Genomic DNA, 24,422 nt, shown 5'->3' on the forward strand with positions numbered 1-24,422 from the left:
GATCATGGGCAGTGAAGATCATTGTCAATAATAATGGAGTTGAGTTTATTTTAAATTTAAGAATTTGCAATGCCTTTGGCTCCGACATTTAAATTTTTTAAAGATACGAGAGCATTATCAATATCACTTTTGGTATCGAGAGGAATATCAACATCAAAATTCCTATCGATATACGTTTTATATAAATCCCAATCAGCGCTATGATAATTAAAAGTAGAGCTGATTGGATTGTTAATGGCTTCCTGTGAGATTTCAAATGTCACAGGAAGGTGATCAGAGTCAAAGTCAGCATGAGTTACCAATTGGCCGCACAGCTGGCATGAATCCGTTGAAACTAAATCAGTTGTCGAAGGATTTCGACTGGAAGAAAAACAAGTTGGTCCATTTGGATATTGAATAGTATAATATCTCGCAGAACTATCTTCAAATAAAATTTTACCGTTGGGATTGCTTTGAGCATTATTCCATGAACGGTGTTTGGCATTGAAACCCCAATAACGAAAAAAAAAATGATTTGTTGGAAGTTGGAATTTGAAAATCAGCTTTCAACAAATTTCTTTGCTGGCCATTGCATTAAAAAGGCAAGAAGGCCTCAATAAAAGATATATTTTGTTCCAAAATTGGTTTCAACAGATACTTCCAAGGTTTCAAAAACTTTGGTTTCAATTGAATTAAATAATACATATATGTTTGATACGTCTATTAATGACAATGGCGATCCCACCACTCGCATTCGTTCAACAAATATTAACACTTACTCGTACTGAGCTTGCGAGCACCACTCGCGCTGTTTACGAACATTGACAACATTAAGTCGCACTGAGCACTTCATGTCAGTACCACTCGCGCTCATTCAAAAGTATTCATCACTTAGTCGTACTGAGCTTTTTTATGCGAGTACCACTCGCTCTCTTTAAGAACATTAGCAACACTAATCGCACTGAGCACTTCACGACTCGCGTTCACGCCAGCACGACTCGCGTTCATTCAAAAATTATCAACACTCAATCGTACTGAGCTTCTTTATGCGACCACCACTTGCGCTTTTTACGAATTTTGAGCATGAACATGATGACCGCCCACGGTTGCTACTCCGTTATTAGCAGGTCAGCTGTAATTCCACAGAAAACCAACAGATGAAGTTGGGACTAACATCATCTTCAATGTGTAAGAACTGGTGACCCAAAAATAGGCAATACCAGCGCCGGCCGTGTCCGATTGCAGGTCAATTAAGGAATAGGTAGAAAATTGTTGACGTGATACTCGTTTTGGTAGAATCCGACGAGTCATCTGCACTTCCACGCGAAGTCACTGGGATGTTGGATATATGGGGTAGAGAGTGTGGCAGAGTGTGGCAGAGTTCGTTTTGGTAAACGGTCTGCCGTGTATAGCGTGTAGTTTGATTTAAAAGCAAAAACAATCGAACGAACGCTAATTATTTTAATTATCGACCGCACTACACAACTGGATGCGGACTAAATTTCCACTTTCTGATTATTTTACTCACCCGCACAATGCAGAACAAAATTTCAATGTGCGGCCGATAGTTTTGCTTTCCGCACAAAGCAAAACTCCTACTCACGCTTTATGTAACGTACACACCAGTCAAGCAGTTTGACGAACATTGACTCCGCCCCCAAGAGAACGCTTCGGTTGCTTCTTTGTTTGAACGTGTGTGAAGTTGTTCAAACAACCATTTGACAGTTGGCGGCCCGGGTGGAAAAATTAAAACGGTTTGATTTTGGTTTGAGTTGTCGGGGTGGAGTCAAGGTTCGCCGAACATGTTTGAGCATTTGTAGTGAAGTTGCACAAACCCCATATATTTTTTGATGGTTGGTGCTCAAGTTGGCGCTTCGGTCGTTCGTGTGTGATACTGTTGGTCGAATAAATTGATTGTTCGTGTCGCTGTTCGTGAAACTAGATGGATGTTTGAATAAACGAGAGGTGAAGTCAATGTTGGTCAAACTGCTTGACCGTGTGTACGTTCCATTACGAACGTTAGCAACACTAAGTTGCACTGAGCACTTTATTCCACCACCACTCGCGCTTGTTCAAAAAAATTCATCACATAGTCGTACTGAGCTTTTTTATGCGATCACCACTCTCGCTCTTTACGAACATTAGCAACACTAAGTCGCACTAAGCACTTTAATTGAACCTACATATTAAAGATGTTAATTATTTGACGCATTTTATTAATACCATTGATATAAATAATTATTGATAATACTGGTATAAACATTGATACCACTACCAGAAAGAGTTAAGTTAGTCGGTCGAGATTGTGCTGATCCGCACCAATTGCCAATGAGAAATCACCTAATTCTTGGCACACGGATTTAAAACCCCGGTCAAATCTAAGTCCATCCAGTGGACAAATATAGAAACCTGTAACAAACTTTACAATTATTATTAGTGCGCTATTTAACGCATTGTAACACCTAATCTAAAGCGTGATTAAAATGTAGAACTTAATCAAACCAAGCAGTATCACTAACAGTAAACCTCTCACTCTTTCATCGACTTACAGTTTAAACGGCTATAAAAGTGACAGGCGATTTCAGACATGCATGCGGGTCCGATTTTGAATTCAGCGTACAATTGTATAATCTTAAATATGTACTCACCATTGTTACTATTGTTTAAAGATTATTTCTGTGCGATCACATCACTTTCACATTAGATAAATAACACATTTTCTCAATAAACGCTCCCGCTTACTTAAAATCAGATTCTACAGTTTGTTTTTTTTTTTTTGAAAACCCAACTGGATCACCAAATGTGGAGTACTTAGCTATTGGCAAATAAAGGTTGCATGAAGAAGAAGAAGTCGAAGGATGATATTTGAAAAAAATTGCACGGGGAAGCATACGGGAAGTATTTTAAAACTCTTCTTAAAAATTCTTGGAGTAATTTAATTAAAAACGGTTGGCAGTACGGGATTGGACTTTCCTGCTACTGCATAATAAATGTAATTTTTCGATTTCAAATTTTATTTTGTGATATCACCCTTGATACACAGTACAAGCAAAGTCCAACCGCGTACTGCTTTCCGTTTTTAATTAAATTCTTCTTCTTCATGCAACCTTTAATCGCCAATAGGAAACCAGGAGCCTCTTGAAACACCTTATTTATGCTCCTGATGGTTAAATAAGTGGCTAACGATACATTTCCCGATTGCTTTGATTGCTAATAATGTGGCTGTCAGTTGTAATTTGTATTAGGCCTACTTAGTTTTGTATTTATTTGAAGTTATTGAACATTTACTTTATTGGCGACTAAACGAAGGTAAATTCTTTACGCACAGTCTGACAGTTCCTTATGGGATTTTACTGTGGAGGAACAAGAAGGGGTGATTGGCGGCCATGTTTCAGTGTTCATGTCTGTACTTGACACACAAGATACATACTCATGCAATGGCGGGCATAGAATAGCTTTCAAATAATAACTGAGGAAATGTTAATAGAATACCAAATTGAAAAGCAGGCCAAGCTCTAGTTGGAATGTAGAGCCATTGATGAAGAAGAAGAATTTCTGCAACCAAATCGGTCTGGATTGTGCTGCTAGGGTGGGGGTGCATCAAAATCGGTCATTTACAAAAATCACTATTCATTGCAAAATGAGTATCACACTTAAACAATTTGCAAAACAATCCAATATCGAATATCTAATTATGATTTTAGAGGTTGAATTTCCTGTGGGCAGTTCCAAAGCCCTTGATGGAACGTTCATTATCATCAAAATCGGACATTTCAAAACCTCACAAACCGATGGACTCAATGGATTCAGCTAAGATCAATTGAATCTAATGCAAGTTAGACATATTTAAATATTCCTAGGTAAATCAAGACAGTGTCTTAGATATTTTCATTGTTGTTTATTTGGCTCCAAGGTGCATTCAGGTGTCTTGAAATCAGGCAATTATACACATCACACGTTATTTCATATGCTTTTGAATCCACTCAATAAAACTTCCCACACGAGCATATACTCCAGGAACTCCGTTGGTACCACAGCCGTATCCCCAGCTGACAACTCCATACTGATACCAGTAACCGTCTTTCTCAGGAGCCACCAAGCCACCGCCGGAGTCTCCTTGACACGAATCCTTCCCTGCCTCGCCTCCAGCACACAACTCTGAGTCCAATACTTCGGGATAGTTTGCGCGACAGGTTTCTAAAGCAACACCAGGGAGATCCACCTCCAGTTTATATCTGCTTCCATAGACGCCTTAAAAATAAACGTTTCTTTTGTTATCAACGAAAAAGCATAAATTGCTGTTATCTCACCTGGCTCATCTTGCCCCTTTTCCGTTGTACCCCATCCGACAGCAGTGAATGTTTTACCGGCATCGGGTTGCTCCCGCAATTCCACCCTCAGTGGCAGGCACACCGGCGAGATGTATTCCGTGAAGGTGACCTGCTTCGCCAGTTTGATTAGCGCAACATCGTAGTGAATGTTTTCCGAATCGTAATCCTCGTGAACAACGTGGCTGTTAATACCAACATCGATTGCCTTATCAGCACAATTATCCTCTCCGTCACAATCCTCCTCACTCTCGATGTCCCATTCGCCCAGGCGGACCTTTTCTCTGTGGAGAAATATTTTTGTGTATCTTTGGTAAAAAAAAGTTGTATAACTTTGTATTATTACATTCGAACCCAGATTGGAATCTCCCGGAAGCAATGAGCTGCCGTAAGTACGAAGCGATCGGAAATCAACGATCCTCCACAGGCGTAGATCTTCCTACTGCTAAGAATGGGTTTCGCTATGAGGAGTGCCGCCCAGGGGTACGCATTGATAGCCGTTTTTGTTCCACCCAAAATACGATCCGCCAGGTTGATACCGCAGACTCCTGGCTCCGGCAAAGTGTAGTTGGTGTCATCTGCTTTTAATCCAATAAACTCTGCTTGCCGAAAGGGTTTAATTTAACTCACTAACAAATTTTAATTGTGCGATATATTTCTTACCGGATAGTAAAGTACCATACGAAGGTCCCGTGAACAGCAGCACGGAAATTAGAATTGTTGTTAACATTTTGGAGTATCGTTTGAAACTGATTATTAATCATTCAAATCAGTATTTTATACATGCTCTTATCGCTGGTGGCGGAATCGGCCTTCGCCTTGCAATGGAGCTTCGAATACCTTGAACCAGTTGATATGTAATTATTATTATTGCAAAAATAATAGTTTATAAGTACTCACGCTGCCGACACAGAACAGTTTACTGATTGTTCTTGTTAGTTTTCAGCTAGCTTGTGGTGGCTAACAATTCTCCATAAAAACAGATTATTACATATTTATTACTAAGAGGAAGAAAGTCAGAATAATTTATTTGTACCAAGTAAGGCTTTGATTACAATTCTCCACATTTCATCCTTACAGATTCCAGTTATGAAGTCGTTATGGAATAGGACATATATGGTTTTTGCTCAATGCATGACAGCAAACACCATCATGAAACTTTTTTTATGAACGTCTGGAATCAGTCTCTAAAACATATTGTTTCGCTGATTGCCCATTTTTAATTGGGCACCAAACCTCACCACACCATTCTCACCGACTGTAATTTTTGTGTGTAAATCGGTCAATTGTCCAAACAATTTATCTAACACTTTGCGAAAAATTTCACTGGTGGTATTTTTCGTGTAACTACTCAACATGCAACATTTCTGCTCCTTGTGTGAAAGATAGTCTCTTCCCTTGTCAGCGGCCAATAAAATAGGGAAGCGTCCAAATCAGCACAAAGAAAAATTCAACCTCACCATAAGAATCCTCATACAAACCTCAATCGGCCAATCAATCCCTGCTCAAATCAGCCCAAACAATCGGACCACACCCAGAATATGGAACAGAATCGACTGGGCGTGGTGGAGAAAAATCTATGTTGTGAACCACTGTAATAATTAGTTTGCTAAAACATATTTCACATAAATTAATGATTTCGTGTGTGTTACTTCTACGTGAAGTTAAATTTATTTATATCGGACGAGTACTGTCTCCAAATTTCTAGAAATTTGAGACAGTACTCGTCGATAGCAAATCCTTTCCGCACGCGATGGCATATGAGCAACTCAAACTACCTTCCTTTTGCCAGTGGAGATATATCATACGGGAGTTTGGCAGAAGGAAGGTCGTGCGATATGTGCCATCACAAATATTGCCCTCCGCTCGCTTTCAAATCGACTTCTATAAAAACATTCTTCATGCCTGCCGTATCCTAACGGAACTATCAATTCTATACTTTCGCCTCTAATGCTATCATGAACATGTACGTCCAAGTTTGGAAGATGATATTAGCATTTCCATATCATATTTCACATAGTTTACTGCAACTCATATGTGACCAGATTTAGTCTCAACCAACTTGCTGCAACCATTTTTGTCTGACTTCTTGCTGCTCGTGTCGATAAATAATATTCATCAATCTTCCTGGTCTAATAGAAATTATGCCAAACGACTTTATACCAAACGGCATTATTCCAAACGACTCTATGTCAAACGAGGTACAATCGAGGGATGTAATGCCAATTAAAATACATTCTTGGACATTTTTTTTATTAAAATGATTTTTAAAATAATTTTCAAGTTCATTACTGGTTTTTGGCAATTCTCCTTTATAGCCATCTACTATTTTTTATGTCGATTTTGATGAAAGTTGATTGAAAAATTCCCATTCGTAACATTTTCTTCATATTTGGATATTTTGACAAACACCATTTTTCAATAATCCTCAAAACAATTCTAAGAGGAGATTCAAATATGACGTCCACTACTTTTTGGGATTTCTAGACCCCCCTAGACAACCCGATCGACCTGAAGCAAGAGCGAATGAAGATTGATGGCAAATACTATGCGCTCTCCGCCTTCTACCTAAGTAAGTTGTCCAAACCTTCTACTTCTTCCTCTATCAATGCTATGTCACCCGCTCAGTTGTTTCGAGTAAAGCTTCCTGAGATGAATCTGCCTAAGTTCAGTGGAAGGTTGGAGGATTGGTGCGTGTTCCGGGATTCATTCGAGTTCACCATAGGTTCCCGGAGTGATATCAGCACGGTGGAAAGATGCAGTACAAAAGATATTTTAGTTACTAGATAAAGATTGTCGCTGTCGTCGCTGTCCGGAACATCTTTTGCTGGCGAGGATAGGGGAGCTAAATGTCAAAGAAGGAAAATCCATACGATTTGACAGGTATGTACCACACATGTTTCGGACAGCAGAACAAAGGGAACAGTAGCGACAATCTTTATCTAGTAACTAAAATATCTTTTGCAGTACCTTAAAGGGGTTGTGGAGGGAGAAGCAGCTCGTATCCTTGATCCTAGTAAAATAAGTGAGCAAGGATATAAGGATGCTTGGAGAACTCTTCGGCTTCGGTTCGAAAATAAACGTCAGCTGGTCAAATGCCACATAAAGAGCCTCTTCGACACCCCAGCAATGAAGCGCGAATCAGCAGAAGAGTTGCTGACGCTCGTAGACCATTTTGAGCAGCAATTGTCCGTCCTCAAGAGCCTTGGAGAACCCGCAGACAAGTGGAGCTCTCTCCTGGTGTACCAATTGTCAATACGTCTGGATCACCACACACTTCGGGAATGGGAGAGCCATTGCACAAGGCTCGACTCGGAAAATATCGCCTCGGTTTTGGGAGGAATCGCCAAGACGGAAGATTTGACCGTTGATGAATCCACGACCATGCCTTCGTACGTCACAACTTCTTGCAGAATTACGCTCGAGTTTTGATTGCAGTCACTCCTACCAGTCCTTCACCACCACCTCTGCCCCGCTTCAAGTCTAAATCAACGAAATCCTTCGCTTATCCTGCAACAGCCACTGCAGCATCGTCCAGTAGTTCATCCGTTCAAGCTTCCACCGTTGGAATTCCAGCGAAGCCATGCGCCAAGTGCGGTCAACATCACTATCTCTACCACTGCTCGGACTTCCGGAATCTTGACGTCGGTCGGTGGATGGATTTGGTAAGACAGAAAAGACTTTGTATGAATTGTTTACGATCAAGTTCCCACTTCGCCCGGAACTGTACCAGTCAGGGATGCCGGATGTGCTCCAGAAAGCATCACACTCTTCTTCATACACACGAAGATTTCCAACATCCTCTTGGTGGACAATCCAGTAGAGTTACACAACCAGGTTCCCAAGTATCCACTCAGTCAGCTTCGCAATCTCAGTTCGCTTCGCAACCTTCCATCCAGCAAGAACTCCAGCATTGATCTGATTCTGGGTGCAGCACATTTCTTCCAAGTACTCCGATACGGACGGATAACCATCGGAGAACAGCTGCCATTGCTGCAGAATACCGAGTTCTGTTGGGTGATTTCCGGTGAGTGCATGCTGAATGATCATGACTATGCAAATCCTCGCACCTGCCAGTTCAGCAACCAGTGTGCTATCGAAGAGCTAGTCAACCGATTCTGGCAGCTAGTGCAGGACAACCAAGGCTGGTCTCCCTCGGAACGATTCTGCGAAGAACACTTCATCCGGAACACCACGAGAAATACACATGGTCGCTTCATCGTCAAACTACCCAAGGGCGAAGAGCTTCTGATGCAGCTGAAGGACAACCGATACAATACAACCCGCCGCTTCTATAGTTTGGAGCGGTCTCTGGAGGCGAATCCGGAGAAGAAAATATTGTATCACAAGTTCGTCAAGGAGTACTTGGAGCTCCGCCACATGCGGGAGGTTAACCCCGGGGAATTCAATATACAGCCACAGTATTTCCTGCCTCATCATGCCGTAATGAAAATGGACAGCTCCACAACAAAACTTCGTACCGTTTTTGACGCTTCTTGCCGCTCAAAATCAGGCCTCTCTCTGAATGATGTTCTGCTTCCTGGTCCAACCATCCAAGACACCTTAGTCAAGATAATCATGCGCTTCAGATTACCTGCTGCCGATATTGAGAAGATGTTCCGACAGATCCTGGTCCACCCGTCGGACCAGCCGTTGCAGCGAATCCTTTGGCGTGATGATCCCGATTCACCGTTCAAAATGTTCCAGTTGTGCACCGTTATGTATGGTACTAACAGTGCTCCATTCCTGGCAACCAGAGTGCTTCAAAAGCAGACGACGAAAAGGATAAATTCCCACAGGCAGCGCATATTTTGCGTCACGACTTTTATGTCGACAATCTTCTTTCTGGTTCTGATGAGGAAAGCTCTCTCGCCGTGACCTGTGGACAGTTGATCACAATACTCGCTTCAGCAGGTATTACCATCCGGCAATGGTCATCCAACAGTCTAGTTGTTCTTGAAACCATTCCGCCGGAACTTCGCGAAACAAGCACACTAAGAGATCTGGACCACGAAGCGTCCATCACAACGCTCGGTCTGAGGTGGGAGCCATCGACAGACTTCCTATTGTTCAAGCCACCTCACTGGGTTGAATTCCCGGTGCTCAGCAAACGAGCGCTAGCGTCACAGATCAGCAGTCTTTTCGATCCGCTGGGTTTTGCATGTCCAACAATTGCGAAGGCAAAAATGAAGCTCCAAGTTCTTTTGGAAACTACAACTCGATTGGGATTCACCCGTTCCTCATGAGTATGGACAAGACTGGCTAGATTTTAAGACGAAACTGTCCGGCTTCGAACAACTCCGCATTCCTCGACACGTTATAAGTCCCGTCTTCAAAAGAAAAGAACTGCACGGCTTTAGCGATGCTTCTCAGCTGGGATACGGAGCTTGCGTATATTTGCGTTCAATCCATAGTGAGAACCAGTGCACGGTTCGTTTGCTCATTGCAAAATCCAAGGTCGCTCCCGTCAATATCAAGACTATCCCTCGTCTAGAGTTGTGCGCAGCACTGCTCTTGTCGAAACTTCTGGGTCAGGTTCTGGAGAATATCGACAATACGGTTTCAATTTTCCTCTGGACGGATTCCACCATCGTTCTGAACTGGATTTCCGGAATACCTCAAACCTGGGCTCCATTCGTTGCGAACCGTGTGGCAGAAATACAGGAGCTGACTGTTAAAGCTACATGGAACCACGTACCATCACAAGACAATCCAGCTGACTTCATTTCTCGAGGAATGGATCTCGACGAACTAGTGACATGTGCACTGTGGTGGCATGGACCACATTGGCTTAGTTTTGCAACGTGTCCGTGGCCGGAGAAATACATTCCCAAGGCGAACATCAACGAAGCAAGATGACAATTAGTAGCTTGGCAGGCAATCGAAGAAGATAAAGAGGATTTAATTTACCGTTATTCCTGCGACAACTGCGTTCGCAGCAAAACGAAGGAACCACTAGCAACAGGATTCCTTTCTCCGGAAGAAATCGATCGTACGCTTATTACACTAATTCGTCGAGTTCAGCAGCTCCATTTCAAGGAGGAATATCGCCTGCTCAATTCAGGTCAACCGGTGGGTCATCAGTCGAAACTTCGCTTCCTTCATCCAGAAGTGGTGAACGGAATAATCAGAGTTGGAGGTCGTCTACACAACGCATCAATATCTATCGACGAGAAGCATCCCATACCGACCAAGAATCGATTAACTGAAATGATTGCAAGGAGGGAGCATCTTAAGACTCTCCACGCCGGCCCAAATTTGTTGCTGTCCACTATACGCCAACGATACTGGCCTCTTGGCGGCCGGAATTTAGTGCGTATAATTGTCCACAGTTGTATGGTCTGTGCACGTGCGAAACCCAGGACTCTTGAGCAGTTAATGGGAAATCTACCGAGTGTAAGGGTCAATCAGGCGTATCCGTTCGAGAACGTTGGAATCGATCTCACAGGCCCAATCTACGTTCGCACTATGTTACGAAGCTCACGTATCCCTTTATTGAAAGCCTACATTGTCGTGTACGTCTGCATGGCACCAAAAGCAGTCCACCTGGACCTTGTCATGGATCTGACTACTGAAGCATTCATCGCCTGTCTTCGACGGTTCACCGGTCGTGGAGGGATTCCCGCACATATCTACTGTGACAATGGGACAAACTTCGTCGGGGCTCATCGAGAATTGAAGGAACTTCGAAAACTATTCATCAGACAACAGCATCAAGAAGCAGTAGCCAAGGCATGTGCAGAGGATAGTATTCACTTCCATTTCATTCCGCCGCGGTCACCAACATACGGCGGCATCTGGGAGGCCTGCGTGAAGTCCGTAAAGCATCTGTTGCGAAAAATCCTTGGCAATGCCAACTTATCCGAGAGCCAACTTCAAACTGCGCTAGTACAGATTGAAGCCCAATTAAACTCGCGCCCGATTACACCATTACCGATCAACTCATCGAACGAAATGGCCCTCACGCCAGGCCACTTTCTAATCGGTCGGCTCCTTAATGCTATCCCAGAGCCAAATCTTCAGAGTATTCCCGAAAACCGACTGTCCCGTTGGAAACGTGTTCAGTTGCTGACGCAGCACTTCTGGTCACGTTGGCACAAGGATTACTTGGCAACTCTGCAAAATCGATATCGATGGACTAGGGAATTAAGTAATCTGGCAATCGGTTCAATAGTCGCTTTGGTTGATGAGCGTTGTTCGCCGCAGAAATGGCAGCTTGGTCGTGTACTAAGCGTACTACCTGGGACAGACGGGCTCATCAGAGTAGCAAACATGAAGACATGCACTGGAATAACACAACGCGCCATCGGCAAGCTTTGCTTGCTACCAGTGGAGGTAGAGCCAGCCAACGTAGCTACGTATCAAGAAAACGATGGAAATCCGCCAGTGGAGGGGTCTCCTGGCCCAAGCTCGGGGAAATCGAGCGTGTTCCTGGAGCATCTATAAAGAGAAACGAGGCTCCCTTATTATTCAGATTGGGGAAGCCTTCGGCTACCTGTTGGTGGTGTTGGTTTGCGTGGGAGTGCCATCAGATTGGACAAATCGACGTTTGAATCTTTGTATACAAAATCACATACGTCCTTTTGAATAAGTACCCGAGAAATACTCAATCATGCTGCAATATAACGATGTGTTATGCTTGAGATACCTGCTGGATTATAGGGACTCGAAATAGAATTTATTTGCAGTAACTAACCGAATATAAATATGTTCGCATCAGCGATATTTGCTCGCCAGTGAGAGGCGTATGGGGCCCTTGGTCGGTACCGTTCATCGTTCAGCAGTGAGCTACCATGCTGGAACTCTGTGCCACTTTACGTTTCAATTCAATTGTCAGAGTTCAACGTTTGCGTTTGTTCATTTTGTTCCAGGCACTCATTCTGCGTGTGCCCCTTCCACAATCCACACTTGTCAAGCTAGCTAGTATTTATCTTCAATTGGTTGTTAGTGGTCGTACTTTTTGGATGACAATGGCTTCCAGCTCCTCTGAAAGGTTTTTCAGTTATTTTTTTCTGAAAGCCGTCAATCGACCCCGTCAGCGCCAGCCCGGTGGCATCCCTATCTCACACAATAGGTTTGTTTTGCAGCCAACATTGCGTGACCGTATCCCACTGACAGTTCTGTATCCTAATGAGAATCATATGTGATGTTTGTAAACAAAACACATACTGAATTTTACACTGAGATGTTGGCTGCAAAAACATGACGTCGTGCTTCCCACCTGGTCAGCGCAATCACGAAAGAAAACCAACTACAGCAAATATCGCAGTCAAGTAAATTTTGATGCAACTTCAGATTCAGACGAAGCAATGTCATTGACAAAACAACCGACACATGTTGTTGAGAACCACGCTTCAGACAGTGAGGTTATGGACAACAATGACAAAACCAAAGGTAAATACCTGTGTGGTGCGGATAGAATCGATTTGGTTGTCAAAGTGAAGCCAAAATTTTCTATTGTGCCGGAGCCAAACATTGAAGATTGTGGTTATGCTCGTTTTAGATCTTATATTGAGAAGTATTGTTATTATTTGGGGAAAAATTAAAAATAAACTTAGTTTGAGTTTTGCATTCTTCTTAACAAATATATTCACATTATATTTCGAGTAGAAAATTAGTAGGAATGTAACTAAAATGCACTCGTTACGAGATTTCACGAGATTCAGCAGCTGATTGGAGCAGGAATATATGTAATCCATCGTAAAGTCATGTAGAATCTCGCGCATTTGTGCGCCTTCATGCAGCATGGAAAGAGAAATTCGAAGAGCGGGAAATGTTTGACAGTCAATAACTGCAAAATAATTTTGCTTATGGGATTGATTTCAAAATATCCAGCCACTCGCTTGAGAGCACAAAAGCGGCTCTATCCGCAGCACCCAGGTAAATACTACAGAGTTGCAATTCCATTGAACTTAAGATATACATTATTACACTCTTGAATTCTTTTTTTTTATTATCTTTATTAATGAGGTTTTCGGTCCAGGGCCGAATCACCTCGCACTCTTAAATTCTAACGAGGTAGCGGCACCATCGTGTTCAAGAAAGCGGTACAGTGGTCTGGTCAGGAAGAAGTGGAATAATCAACAAGATCACAAGTCACTCGCTTGAACCGCGTAAATGGCGGAAATTTCAGAGTATGGTTATCAGAAATCGACGTGCAATCACCCGAGATAGTGACCAACAGAGAATTACTATCACCAAAGACCACCAAAGCCTAGTGCTCTGAGAGTTGCAAGTGCTGAATTTCGTACAAAACTAATAAGTCGGGCTGTCGAAACAACGGACAAGCCTGAAAAAACCATGCTTGAGGTTTCCGGCTCTGCACAACCAGAGGTAATTGTGCAGTGCATCTTATTTTTTTCTAGTAAAAATAAAATTAAATTGATTTTAATTTCGAAATATTTCACAGGTGCAATCTACACTGAGCCACGGAGCCCAGCGTAAAATAATCCAACGCCACAGAAAAGGAGAAAAGCTCAAAGACCCAGAAGATATTGATGTTTTTGACCTATTTTGACAACATTGACGTTATGCAACGTACACACCAGTCAAGCAGTTTGACGAACATTGGCTCCGCCCCCAAGAAAACGTTTCGGTTGCTGCTTTGTTTGAACGTGTTGAAGTTGTTAGAACAACCATTTGACAGTTGGCGGCTCGGTTGGAAAAAATTAAAACGGTTTGATTTTGCTTTGAGTTGTCGGGGGTGGAGTCAAGGTTCGCCGAACATGTTTGAGCATTTGTAGTGAAGTTGCACAAACCCCCATATATTTTTTGATGGTTGGTGCTCGAGTTGACGCTTCGGTCGTTCGTGTGTGATATTGTTGGTCGAATAAATTGATTGTTCGTGCTGCTGTTGGTAAAACTTGATGGATGTTTGAACAAACGAGAGGTGGAGTCAATGTTGGTCAAACTGCTTGACCGTGTGTACGTTCCATTAGTTTCTGATCCACTATTGATGGTTAACCTTTTCTTAAAAGCGCAGTTTAAAGTGATGAAGGAACGGTGATTATTTTTTCATCGGTAAGACAGTTGCTGCTTCTTTCGGAGGCTACAATTTGGATTATGGATGGTACTTGTTGCACAGCTCCACGTACCTTTACCCAAATATTCACGATTCATGCAAATATTGGTCAAGTGGCAACAAAGAAATTTGTTTCCGTCGTATTCATGTTGTTGCCTAAGAAAAATGAATCGACATTTACTGCTGCGTTTTCAAAATTGTGCGAAAATAACAGAAGATCACGATCTTGATCTAGATCCAAATGATTTTAACCAATTTTGAGCCAGCACAAATTAATGCTGCCGAAGTATTATTTCCTTCGGCTTCCTTATATGGTTGCTTTTTTCCATTGGAATCAAAGTTAATTCCGGAAATTGAAAAGGCTTGGGCTGCTACATGAATACGGGAAGGACAAGTTGATCACAAGTTGATCAAGCTTGTCACCTTGGCCTTCTTTCCAGCCCAGGATATACCAATGGTTTTCGACAAACTACAAAGACGATGCCCCGGCGCACTAAAGAATCTATTACGTTATTTTGACGAGTTTTTTTGTTCGCCGAGTCGACGTGGACCGAAATTTCCTCCAACTCTCTGGTCTGTGTATGAGAACGTGTTGCGAAATCTACCCAGAACCTCTTATAATCTTGAAGGGGGCACACGAAGTGGGACGGACTTTTACGAAAAGAGAATCCTTCGTTCTACACTGTATTGAAGCAGTTCCAGTTTGAAGAACGAAATGCTAACGTTGAATAGTGGCGAGTCTTACAAGGTGAACCATGTCAAATGGAGGCAGGAAGGAAGTGGTGAAGGACAATCAGCTCGAAAAACTGGTACGAGTTACGATCAAGATTCTCGTAAAAAAACGTTTAGATTACTTGACTGGAGTCGCTCTGCTATTAATTAATACGTAAAACAATTGTTAATCATTCATCTGAATAATAATAAACTGTTATTGTGTAACAATTTTTTAATGGAAATTAAGTATAAACTCGAGATTATAACTTATTCGGGGTAGTATACCATTCGGGTTAATGGCATTCGGGTTAGTGACTCATTGTGGGTAATGGCATTCGGGGTAGTGGACTTAGGGGTAATGGCAGTATGGGTAGTGTCGTAGAGTCAGTGGTGAAACTACTGAAAAACTTGCTCAGCAGTTAACTAGTCCTTCCTTATTAGATCCTCAAGTTTGTTCCTATCCCTTAGTTGAGAACTGATTAAAATAAATAGAAATGTATTGCTGAAAAATTAAAAAATCTGACCGCCCGGTGTTACAACCCGAACAGAAGCCATGAACAGAATAACAAAACATGATACGGACATGATTGATATAAGAGATAAAAGGATAGATAACAATATCAAAATTTGCACCGAAATATCATTTGAATATAAGGATATGCTATGGATAAGAACAAACTAATAGCACATGATATTGATCACTTATTACAAAAAGCATAACATGATATCTTCATTTATGTGCAAAATATTGATATTTTCGTCTTTCGTCTGATATCATCCACGGGACCACACGAAATCTTCGTGTCATTTGTAATAGCTTAGGATTAGAAAAGTTAAGATTGTCCAGGATTTGCTACTATCGTCTTGCAGGTCAGGTGAAGGTCTGTGTCATCGAGGGTGACATTGGACCATCGCTCCCATAAACAGTCTCTAGGTCGGATAGCAACATCGTTCAGTAAGTTCTCTTATATTTAGTTGTCTAGTCTGTAGCTACATTAATACCATTGTAAATGCATACTAAGCAATGAATTATTGGCAGTGGCTGATTTTCTACTCGCCGCTACCACATCCAGGCGCTATAGTATATGCGTAAAATAGCCAGCAGGAGTTATCCGCCAGAAATTTGTATGGTGAAAGACATCTAATGCGGGTTTTCTCAAAATTAGGAACTTTTCATGAAAAATTATTTGGTACCGGTTATGTAGAAAGGTGTCCGCTACTACGCCTACCAAATATTTTTTCGATGAAGGTGCTTAATTTTGAGAAATCGAACCTTAGATGCCTTTCGCCATACTGATTTCAGAAAGTTAACTCCTAGTGTGCCGCTATAATTACGCTCAAAGCAGGCGATTCATTGAAACAGTGGCCCATTATTACTCCAATTTGGGTCAAAGGTTCCCCTAAATGCACGCGACGCGATTCTATCGCTTGGCGACTGTGATTTTGTCGCCGTTGATATGGTAGCGTAAACGGAACATAGCCAGCTGCGACCCAGCGATAGAATCGCGGCAATAAAATAGCTTAAGTCAGGGGGACCTCTCCACATCTCGATATTGAAGCCATCGAAACCATCGGACCATCAAAATAGGCAGAGATCGAGGAATGGGAGGAAAATTGAAATGGGTACTAGATCCGGAAAAGCTTGTTGCTATCAAAAATGACCAAATGTTGTTTCTTGTTGTTGATGTGTTTGTTATTGTCCAAAGATGATCTAGTAGCCTAAAAATTTGAACATATTGACATAAGGAGAGTGTAGCCTGAACAAAATACCTATGATCAAAACACATCGAGATATCGAGATAGAACCTCCCTATCCCTATCGAGATAAAGAAAGACCTAAAGTCTGTAGATTGAAGAGACTGAGGAAACCATCGACATAGGGAGATATATCGAGATGTAGAGAGTCGACTGTATGTTCATTTATGGTTTTACTAAAAGATACAATAATTATGTAAATAGCGAATAGTTACAAGTAAATGTTCTTCAAATTGGCCTTCAAATCAAATTCGAATGATTTCACACAATTCCATTTATATTTACTAGTCTGAAAGCTACATGCCTTTAAAAAATCCTATCATCGTGAAGCAATAATTTTGTTAATATCTTCTATTATTAGTTCCGGACGACGTCGATCGATCATCTCCGCTCAGCCTTTTCATAGTATCTTTAATCCATGGCAAAAAACTCACAACTCGCACAAATACTTTGAAATCAACCGTTCCACAACCGAATCCGTAGCTGATGATTCCATACTGGTACCAGTAACCGTCCTTTTCCGCGATCGTCAAACCGCCTCCGGAATCGCCAGCACAGGTCTGCTTCTCAGTGTCGTTACCAGCGCACAATTCCGACTCCCACAGTCTTGGGTTCCTCTTGTAGCATGTATTCCAGTCAAGGCCCGGCATATCGACCTTCAGTTTGAACCGACTCGCATAGTACCCTGTTTGTTGAATTTGATTGGAGGTAATCAACTCATCAATGTGCACTGCGCTACAAATAAAACTTACCAGGCTGCTCTACACCTGTTTCTGTGGTTCCCCATCCAACAATTGTGAAAATTCTTCCAGTCTCCGATTTACTTTTCAGTTTGTTGGTTATAGGAAGGCAAACTGGACTGATGTATTCGGTAAACTTAACTCGGGATGCCAGCTTAACCAGAGCAACATCGTTGTGCGTTGGACCCGACGTGTAGTCCTCATGCTGCACGAAAGTGTCCACATCGTAGTCCATCGGCTTATCGGAGCATTGATCTTCTACGCAATCGTTTTCGCTTACAATATCCCATTCACCGAGCCGTACCATAAGCCTGTTGATGAGAGTTTAATGTTCAATATTGAACTTAAAAAATGTCATCTGTTTGAAGGTCATACGCTCTTTCACCACTTAGAAATCTCCGCATGCAGTGCCCGGCAGTTAGAACAAACCGATCCGATATTAGAGATCCACCGCACATAAAATTCGGCTCCCGGGTCCTGTACTTGACCCCCAGGACAGCAGCCCAAGGGTACGCATTGAGATCCGTTTTCTCGCCACCTCGGATGCGGTCCATGAGATTCAAACCACATACTCCGGGCGCTGGCAGTCTGTATTCTTGCCATATTGTTTTGTTGGTCGCTAACAAATGCAATCGTAGTACCAATCGTAAATTGGGGAAAATAAAAGAATATCAATGTTTCACTTACTTGGAGCAGCGAGTGCACTTGAAATGCACAAGGCAGCAATAATCAAGATGTGAAGCATCTTTCCTAATCCGATCAACTGTTCGTCCGGTAGTAATATGTTACACTACGGTATTAGATCCCGTTACCGAATCAATATATTTTATGGTCACATCAATAATAGTTGGAATTCCCTTCTAAACAAATTGAATAATAACTGATAACAACTACGGATCTTGCGGGGAAGCTGTTTCCTGGTTATTTTTGTTTTCAAACTACTAGCATGTAAAATAAATCAAATCTACTACCACAACGTTATAATAGAGATGTAGCTTATTTAATGTTTTAGAAATAATGCCCATATCATAGGCTCTTGTTATAGAAGTAGAGACTTCATGTACTGCGAAAAATAGCAGCATAGAATATCGATAGACCAATTTTACAACTTCAACATTATCAGTGACAATAATCTGAGTAAACTTCGTGCTGTAATCTAGGCTGGCTATACGCACCGTATTTAACAGGACAGTACAGTTTAAAGGCCTTTTTGCTCTAGTCAATTTTATAACACGGCACACATCCTTGAAGTCAACAGCAAGGGGAACCAGGGATTTAAATTTTCCCGAATAATTCACTACGATGAAAATGTGAGCAAGTACGCAAGCAAGTACGAGACACTGAAGACGGCCTCACAGTTGAGGTTGAAATACGTATCTACAGAGATTACAAGTTGGGGTCCCTCCTTAGCCTAGCAGTAAGACGCACGGCTATAAAGCAAGACCATGCTGAGGGTGGGTGGGTTAGATTACCGGTGCCGGTCGAGCCAATTTTCGGATTGGAAATTGTTTCGATTTCCTTGGGCATAAAAGTATCATCGTGTTAGCCTCATGATATACGAATGCAGACATGGTAACTTGGCTTGGAAACTTCGCAGTTGAAAACTATGGAAGTGCTGAATGATCACTAAGCTTCGAGGCGGCAAAGTCCCAGTGGAGGATGTAATGCCAATAAGAAGAAGAAGAAGAGATATTATAAAACGTGGTGGAATTAAATGGAGTAGTACTAAACTCGTTTTATGATAGGGACACGGCAGGTATTTTCGTCTGTTCGTCATAGTCTCGAAAACCAATAAAAGAGACGCTTTTTTGTAAAACTCATACGTACCAAATCGTAAGCTCAGGAGAAACGTTCTGCTATAGTGGAGTTCTAGCAAATGTACGTTGCTTTCGTTGGTTCTAGCCCCTACGACGATGGACGGAAATACCTGCCGTGACCCTAGTTGGAGACATTCCACTAAAAGAGCTTAAATAATTTTCTCAAGTAGAAGTTGAAAATCGATAACCGACGCCATGTTGATTTTCAAGATGGCGAATCAAAGTGCCTTGGATCTCGACTATTGGGGCAAATTACGGTAGATTATATTTCTCACCTGGCTGACATGGCAAAACCTAGAATTGTTGGTATTATGGATGGATCCCATTGTTTATATACCTTTGACAAATTACCCGATACATTCACGCCCAAAATGAATACACAGCTATGTGTTCCAATCTGTCCAATTTATGGACGAGAAGAAGGCGGAGGTGAAAAATTCATTTTCGGTGCAAAACATAAACAAACTGGCTGGCTCTCCCATACTTAAATCCAAGATGGCTGAATCGTGAATTTGGCAGATTCATATATTCGTCTTGGTCACGCCCTGTCACGCCTCTCTACACTACCAGACATTCATCGCTGGTACCTCGCTTGCTTAGTTCCCTCCTTCTAAGTCATCCTGGTCCTGTATTCGTGGACAAGGAAAAGGTCTTCCAAACTCCATTTGCAGGCAAGCATTCTGAAGTTGCAACCTTGCTCCTGCCTGAAATAGTTTTGGATTCCAGCAGATCGAACAACGAGAGTATCAATTCAAACAATCGTCTTCGCAATGCTGCTGCATTCGAAATCACCTAGGCAATACAAAATCCTTTGTTGAATCCATCGAACGACAGCGGAGCAAGTTCACCACACCAAGCCATGCAGCCGGGATGCACGCCTGAACGCTTCATGGAAGCCCTTAATCTTCTCGTCACAGCCGAGCTTTCCACGCCAGCGTCCTGCAGTCATCCTGGTCCTGTGTATGAGTTTGTAGATGGGGGCTTCCAACCTCCTCTAACAGGCAAGTATGAACACACTTGGAGCAACTCCTTTCCGTTAAATTGCATCGTTCCCAACAGACAAGCACCAATCGATCCTTGTGCAAGTTTCCTCCAGTGCATCACGACAGTTCCCTCCTCATCAGAACGCGCCTCGAAACTCTCCGACTCACCCGGAAACGAACCTAAATCCATTTTAACGGTTTATTATCAAAATGTAAGGAGCTTGTGAACGAAAATTGCACAACTTCGTTTACTGCTTGTCAGCTGTGATTATGATGTACTGCTCTTCACGGAAACCTGGCTGCGGGATGGTATCGACAGTGCTGAATTATCACCCGATTACGCTATCTTTCGCTGTGATCGAAGTACATCAACGAGTCAGCTTACTCGTGGTGGAGAAGTTTTAATTGCAGTTAAAAGCCATTTTCGATGCGAGGACATTTCGCCATCAAATTGCGAAAGACTGGAACAAGTCGCAGTTCGCGTGAGGGCGCACAATGGCTCGATCAGCATTACCTCCCACCAAGCACGTACGATGATTTATACTCCATCCACGTGAACGCCGTGCAGCATCTCGTAAGCTGCACATCCGAGAGCGATATTTTTCTGTCTTTGGGTGATTTCAACTTACCGAATCTACGATGGCAGAGCTGGAGGACGAGATAAATCCTACGTTCCGTCAAATATTTGTTCAGTTCAAGAACATTATTTCATCGACACCATGTTTGGCAGGCTACTTGATTTAGTTTTCGCTAGTTCACCGGAGGCCGGAGCATCTTGACCTCATTTAACCTCCAGCTCCACTCATGCCCATCGATAATCACCATACACCGTTTGTTTTACTTCTCGACGTTAGTGCCAGTAAACTGGTCGCTTCTGATTGTTACGACAATTATTTAAATTATGACTTCAGCGCATGTGATTTCCATCAGTACGAAGCTTTCACTAATACTGATTGGGATTCTTCATTGCGGTTCGGAACAATTGACGTAGCTGTATCAGCATTCTACGATAAATTGTATTCGATTTGCAACGATTCCGTGCCAAACCAAAAAGGCAAAAAATTGGCTCAAACTCCAACAAGCCTTGGAGGCTCTCGACATCGTTTCTTTCTAACAAAAAGTGGGGGAGACAGAGAAAACCCTAAGTGAAATGGAGGCAAAGTACAAGTCGGTTCTCTTTTCTACATACGAAGACTACACAAACAGAATTCAGGCTAGTGTTAAACAAAACCATCACGTTCCTTGGATTTTGTAAGGAAACAAAAATCAACAGGTCACATTCCTCGCAATGTTAGCTATAACGATATTCAAGCTAGCTCAAAAGTGGAAGCTGCTAACTTTTTTGCGATGTTCTTTGAAAGCGTATTTAGCAATGCGTCGCCGATTCCACGTAGCGTGCACAATCATATTCCTATGCACGACATCAATCTCCCACTCATTCAGTTCTCGCCCGATGAAGTTTCGCAGGCTATTGACGATGTCACGAAAGGATCGGTAATAGACAACATACCTCCTCCATTGCTTCTGAAAAACTGTTCTGCGGACCTCGCTAAGCCTATTTCACTTCTTTTCAACCAGTCGTTGTGGGAAAAGTCATTCCCGACTGCATGGAAAACTGCTTTCGTCGTTCCCATTCACAAGTCAGGGAACATGAATAGAGTATCGAATTATCGTGGTGTGTCCATATTGTGCAGTTTAAGCAAAGTTTTCGAAAAGCTGATACACAAGGTTCTCTACGCTGCCGCAGCGTCTCTAATCTCGGACAGTCAACATTGTCACGCGAAATAGAAAGAAGGAGGCAAGTTGACACTGTCTACATCGATTTCGCTAAAGCATTCGATACGATTCCTCATGCATTAGCAATTAAAAAACTCGTGTACATTGGTTTCCCGGGCTGGGTAACGGAATGGATTGCTTCTTACTTGTCTGGTCGAACCGCATACGTGGTGCTCAATTCAGCTAGATCCTGCTCTTTCAACATCATATCGGGTGTACCCCAAGGCAAAGTACTGGGTCCGCTAATATTCAACATTGGACGAATTACGGCTACAATAATCTCCTGGATGCTTGTCTGAGATCATTCAACGCTACAAGCAATGAATTTGACTTCAACATATCCAAAGATGTCTTCAAAAACCCAATCAGTCAAATGGTGTAAATTAGATATAGTATTATAGTTTAATTCAGTCTGTACGATATATTTTCGAAGACGGTGTGTAATAAATAAATTCTTGTAGAAGACCCCGTTAGAACATTTTTGACACAAACACAACAAACACAGAAATTTTTTGAAAAGCCTAGGCAAACATGGGAAGATGGGAAGATGTATCAAAGGTCACGTAGAATCTTTGGAACACAATAGCGATGAAACTTGAATTCTGATAGGATAAAATCAGACTCATAGACCACAACAAACTAATGCTTGCTCTGGCCTTAATTTTGTTTTTCGTTAAATTTTTTGCAAATCCGGAATAGTTTCTCAGCCAATACAAGATCGTATATGATGTCACATAAGATACTAAAGTGGAGGCCATACAGGTACTTCGCCATACAATATGTAATGTATGTATATCGCCTCCACTTTAGCACCTTATGTTGCATCATTTACGATTTTGTGTTGACTGGGTTCTCAATTGACTATAAGAATACATTCAGGACTCACTTGCTTTCATATATAGAATCATGATACTTTTGTCATGTATTAGTTTCCAAGCTTTCGATCTACAATAAGCATTGAGAAAATCATGGGCGTAGCCAGGATTTCGATTAGGGGGGGGGCAAATTTTTTTAGGTCTGCTGAATCGTAGTTTTATAGTAGTTTTATAAAAACACATGAATATTAGTGCTTGATACTTTTCCTTCTAAGCTCCAAACACTTTGAAACCAAATCCACAACTAACAGTAAAGGCTGAATCTCAACAGTGCGTTGCGCGTCAGCGTTTTGCACTAAAACGTAATGCCAATTAGCGTGACGCATTCACGCCCGGATTCTTCAGTAATGCCTCCAGCAATTTCTTCGGCAATGTTGCGTTGCGTTGCGTTGTAACGGAGTATTTCGTAGATTGCATACTGATAGCTGTCATGTATATTCTTTAACTTTCTTACCCCTACTGCTTATGGATTATTATTTGGGAATTAATAGTAGCCCAATTGGAGGTCCGAAAGGATAAAGTATGAAAGCTAACATTGTCGGCCACCAGCAATTTCTTCGGCAATGTCTTCAGTAATTCCACCATCAATTCCGCCGGGTATTGACCGAAAATTCCACCATTATTTACTCCAAGAAATCCTCCACGAATTATTTTATAAGCAGTGAATTCTTCAGATAATTCTTTCGTGCTGTTTCTCATAAAAAAAATCTGAAAAATTGCACCGTGGAATTCCTAAGAATATTCCTTGGAAATTCCGCAGAATTTCCTTTGAGAAGGAACTCCCGCAGTAATTTCCGGAGGAACTCCCAGAGGAATTTCTGTAGGAATTCCCGGAGAAAGTATCAGAGGAATTTTCGGAAGAACTGCCAGAGGAACTTCTAGATGAATTTATTGAAGAACTACAGGAAGAATTTCCGGAGGAAATCCTGGAGGAACTCTCGTAAGAACTTCTGGATGAATTCCAGGACAAACTCCTGGAAGAATTCTTAAAGGACCTCCCGGAGGAGCTCCCAGAGAAATTTTCCGAGGAACTTCTGAAGGAATTTGTAGATAAATTCACAAAGAAAGCCTTAATGAACTCCTGAAAGAAAGTCTGAATGAATTTCCGGAGGAACTACTAGTGGAACTCCCGGAGAAATTTTCAAAGGAACAGTCGATGGAATACCCGGAGTTGGATTTCTAGAGGAACTTCCGAACTTCCATTTCTCTTGAAATTCCTGCCAAATATCCTCAAACAATCCCCTGTGAAGTTCCTGGAGAGATTACTAGAGGAATTTTTGGAAAAACTCCGGGGGGAGCTCCCGGAGGAACTCCCACAAGCACTTCCAGAGGAATACTCATAAGGTAGTACTGAAATAATTATTGGAGAAGTTCATGAAGGAATTTCTGGAGAAATATCAGAAGGAATTCCCGAAAAAATACCAGGAGGAATTA

The 24,422-nt window shown here is 42.0% G+C and overlaps 2 protein-coding genes across 2 annotated transcripts in view; one reads left to right on the forward strand and one right to left on the reverse strand.

Moving 5' to 3' along the window:
* LOC134210855 (mucin-3B-like) overlaps positions 1 to 24,422 on the forward strand; it is a 75,492-nt gene that overhangs the window by 1,331 nt on the left and 49,739 nt on the right. The gene's annotated exons all lie outside the window — the stretch shown is intronic.
* On the reverse strand, positions 3,858 to 18,378 carry LOC134215250 (transmembrane protease serine 9-like). The gene is made up of 8 exons (XM_062694470.1): positions 18,225 to 18,378; positions 17,913 to 18,156; positions 17,550 to 17,848; positions 17,143 to 17,482; positions 4,971 to 5,056; positions 4,654 to 4,906; positions 4,290 to 4,591; positions 3,858 to 4,230 (listed from the first exon to the last, which is right to left on the reverse strand). The coding sequence occupies exons 1-8, from the start codon at positions 18,280 to 18,282 to the stop codon at positions 3,938 to 3,940; spliced, it is 1,875 nt and encodes a 624-aa protein (XP_062550454.1). The 5' UTR covers positions 18,283 to 18,378; the 3' UTR covers positions 3,858 to 3,937.

This window comes from Armigeres subalbatus, chromosome 2 (genome assembly GCF_024139115.2).
Source record: "Armigeres subalbatus isolate Guangzhou_Male chromosome 2, GZ_Asu_2, whole genome shotgun sequence".
NCBI classification, from domain to species: domain Eukaryota; kingdom Metazoa; phylum Arthropoda; class Insecta; order Diptera; family Culicidae; genus Armigeres; species Armigeres subalbatus.

Coding starts and splice junctions, on each gene's coding strand:
- LOC134215250 (XM_062694470.1), bottom strand. CDS start 18,282: ATGCTTCACATCTTGATTATTGCTGCCTTGTGCATTTCAAGTGCACTC. Junction 17,849..17,912: donor TTTCTAAGTGGTGAAAGAGC/GTATGACCTTCA, acceptor TCTCATCAACAG/GCTTATGGTACGGCTCGGTG. Junction 4,907..4,970: donor GTATGGTACTTTACTATCCG/GTAAGAAATATA, acceptor TTCGGCAAGCAG/AGTTTATTGGATTAAAAGCA.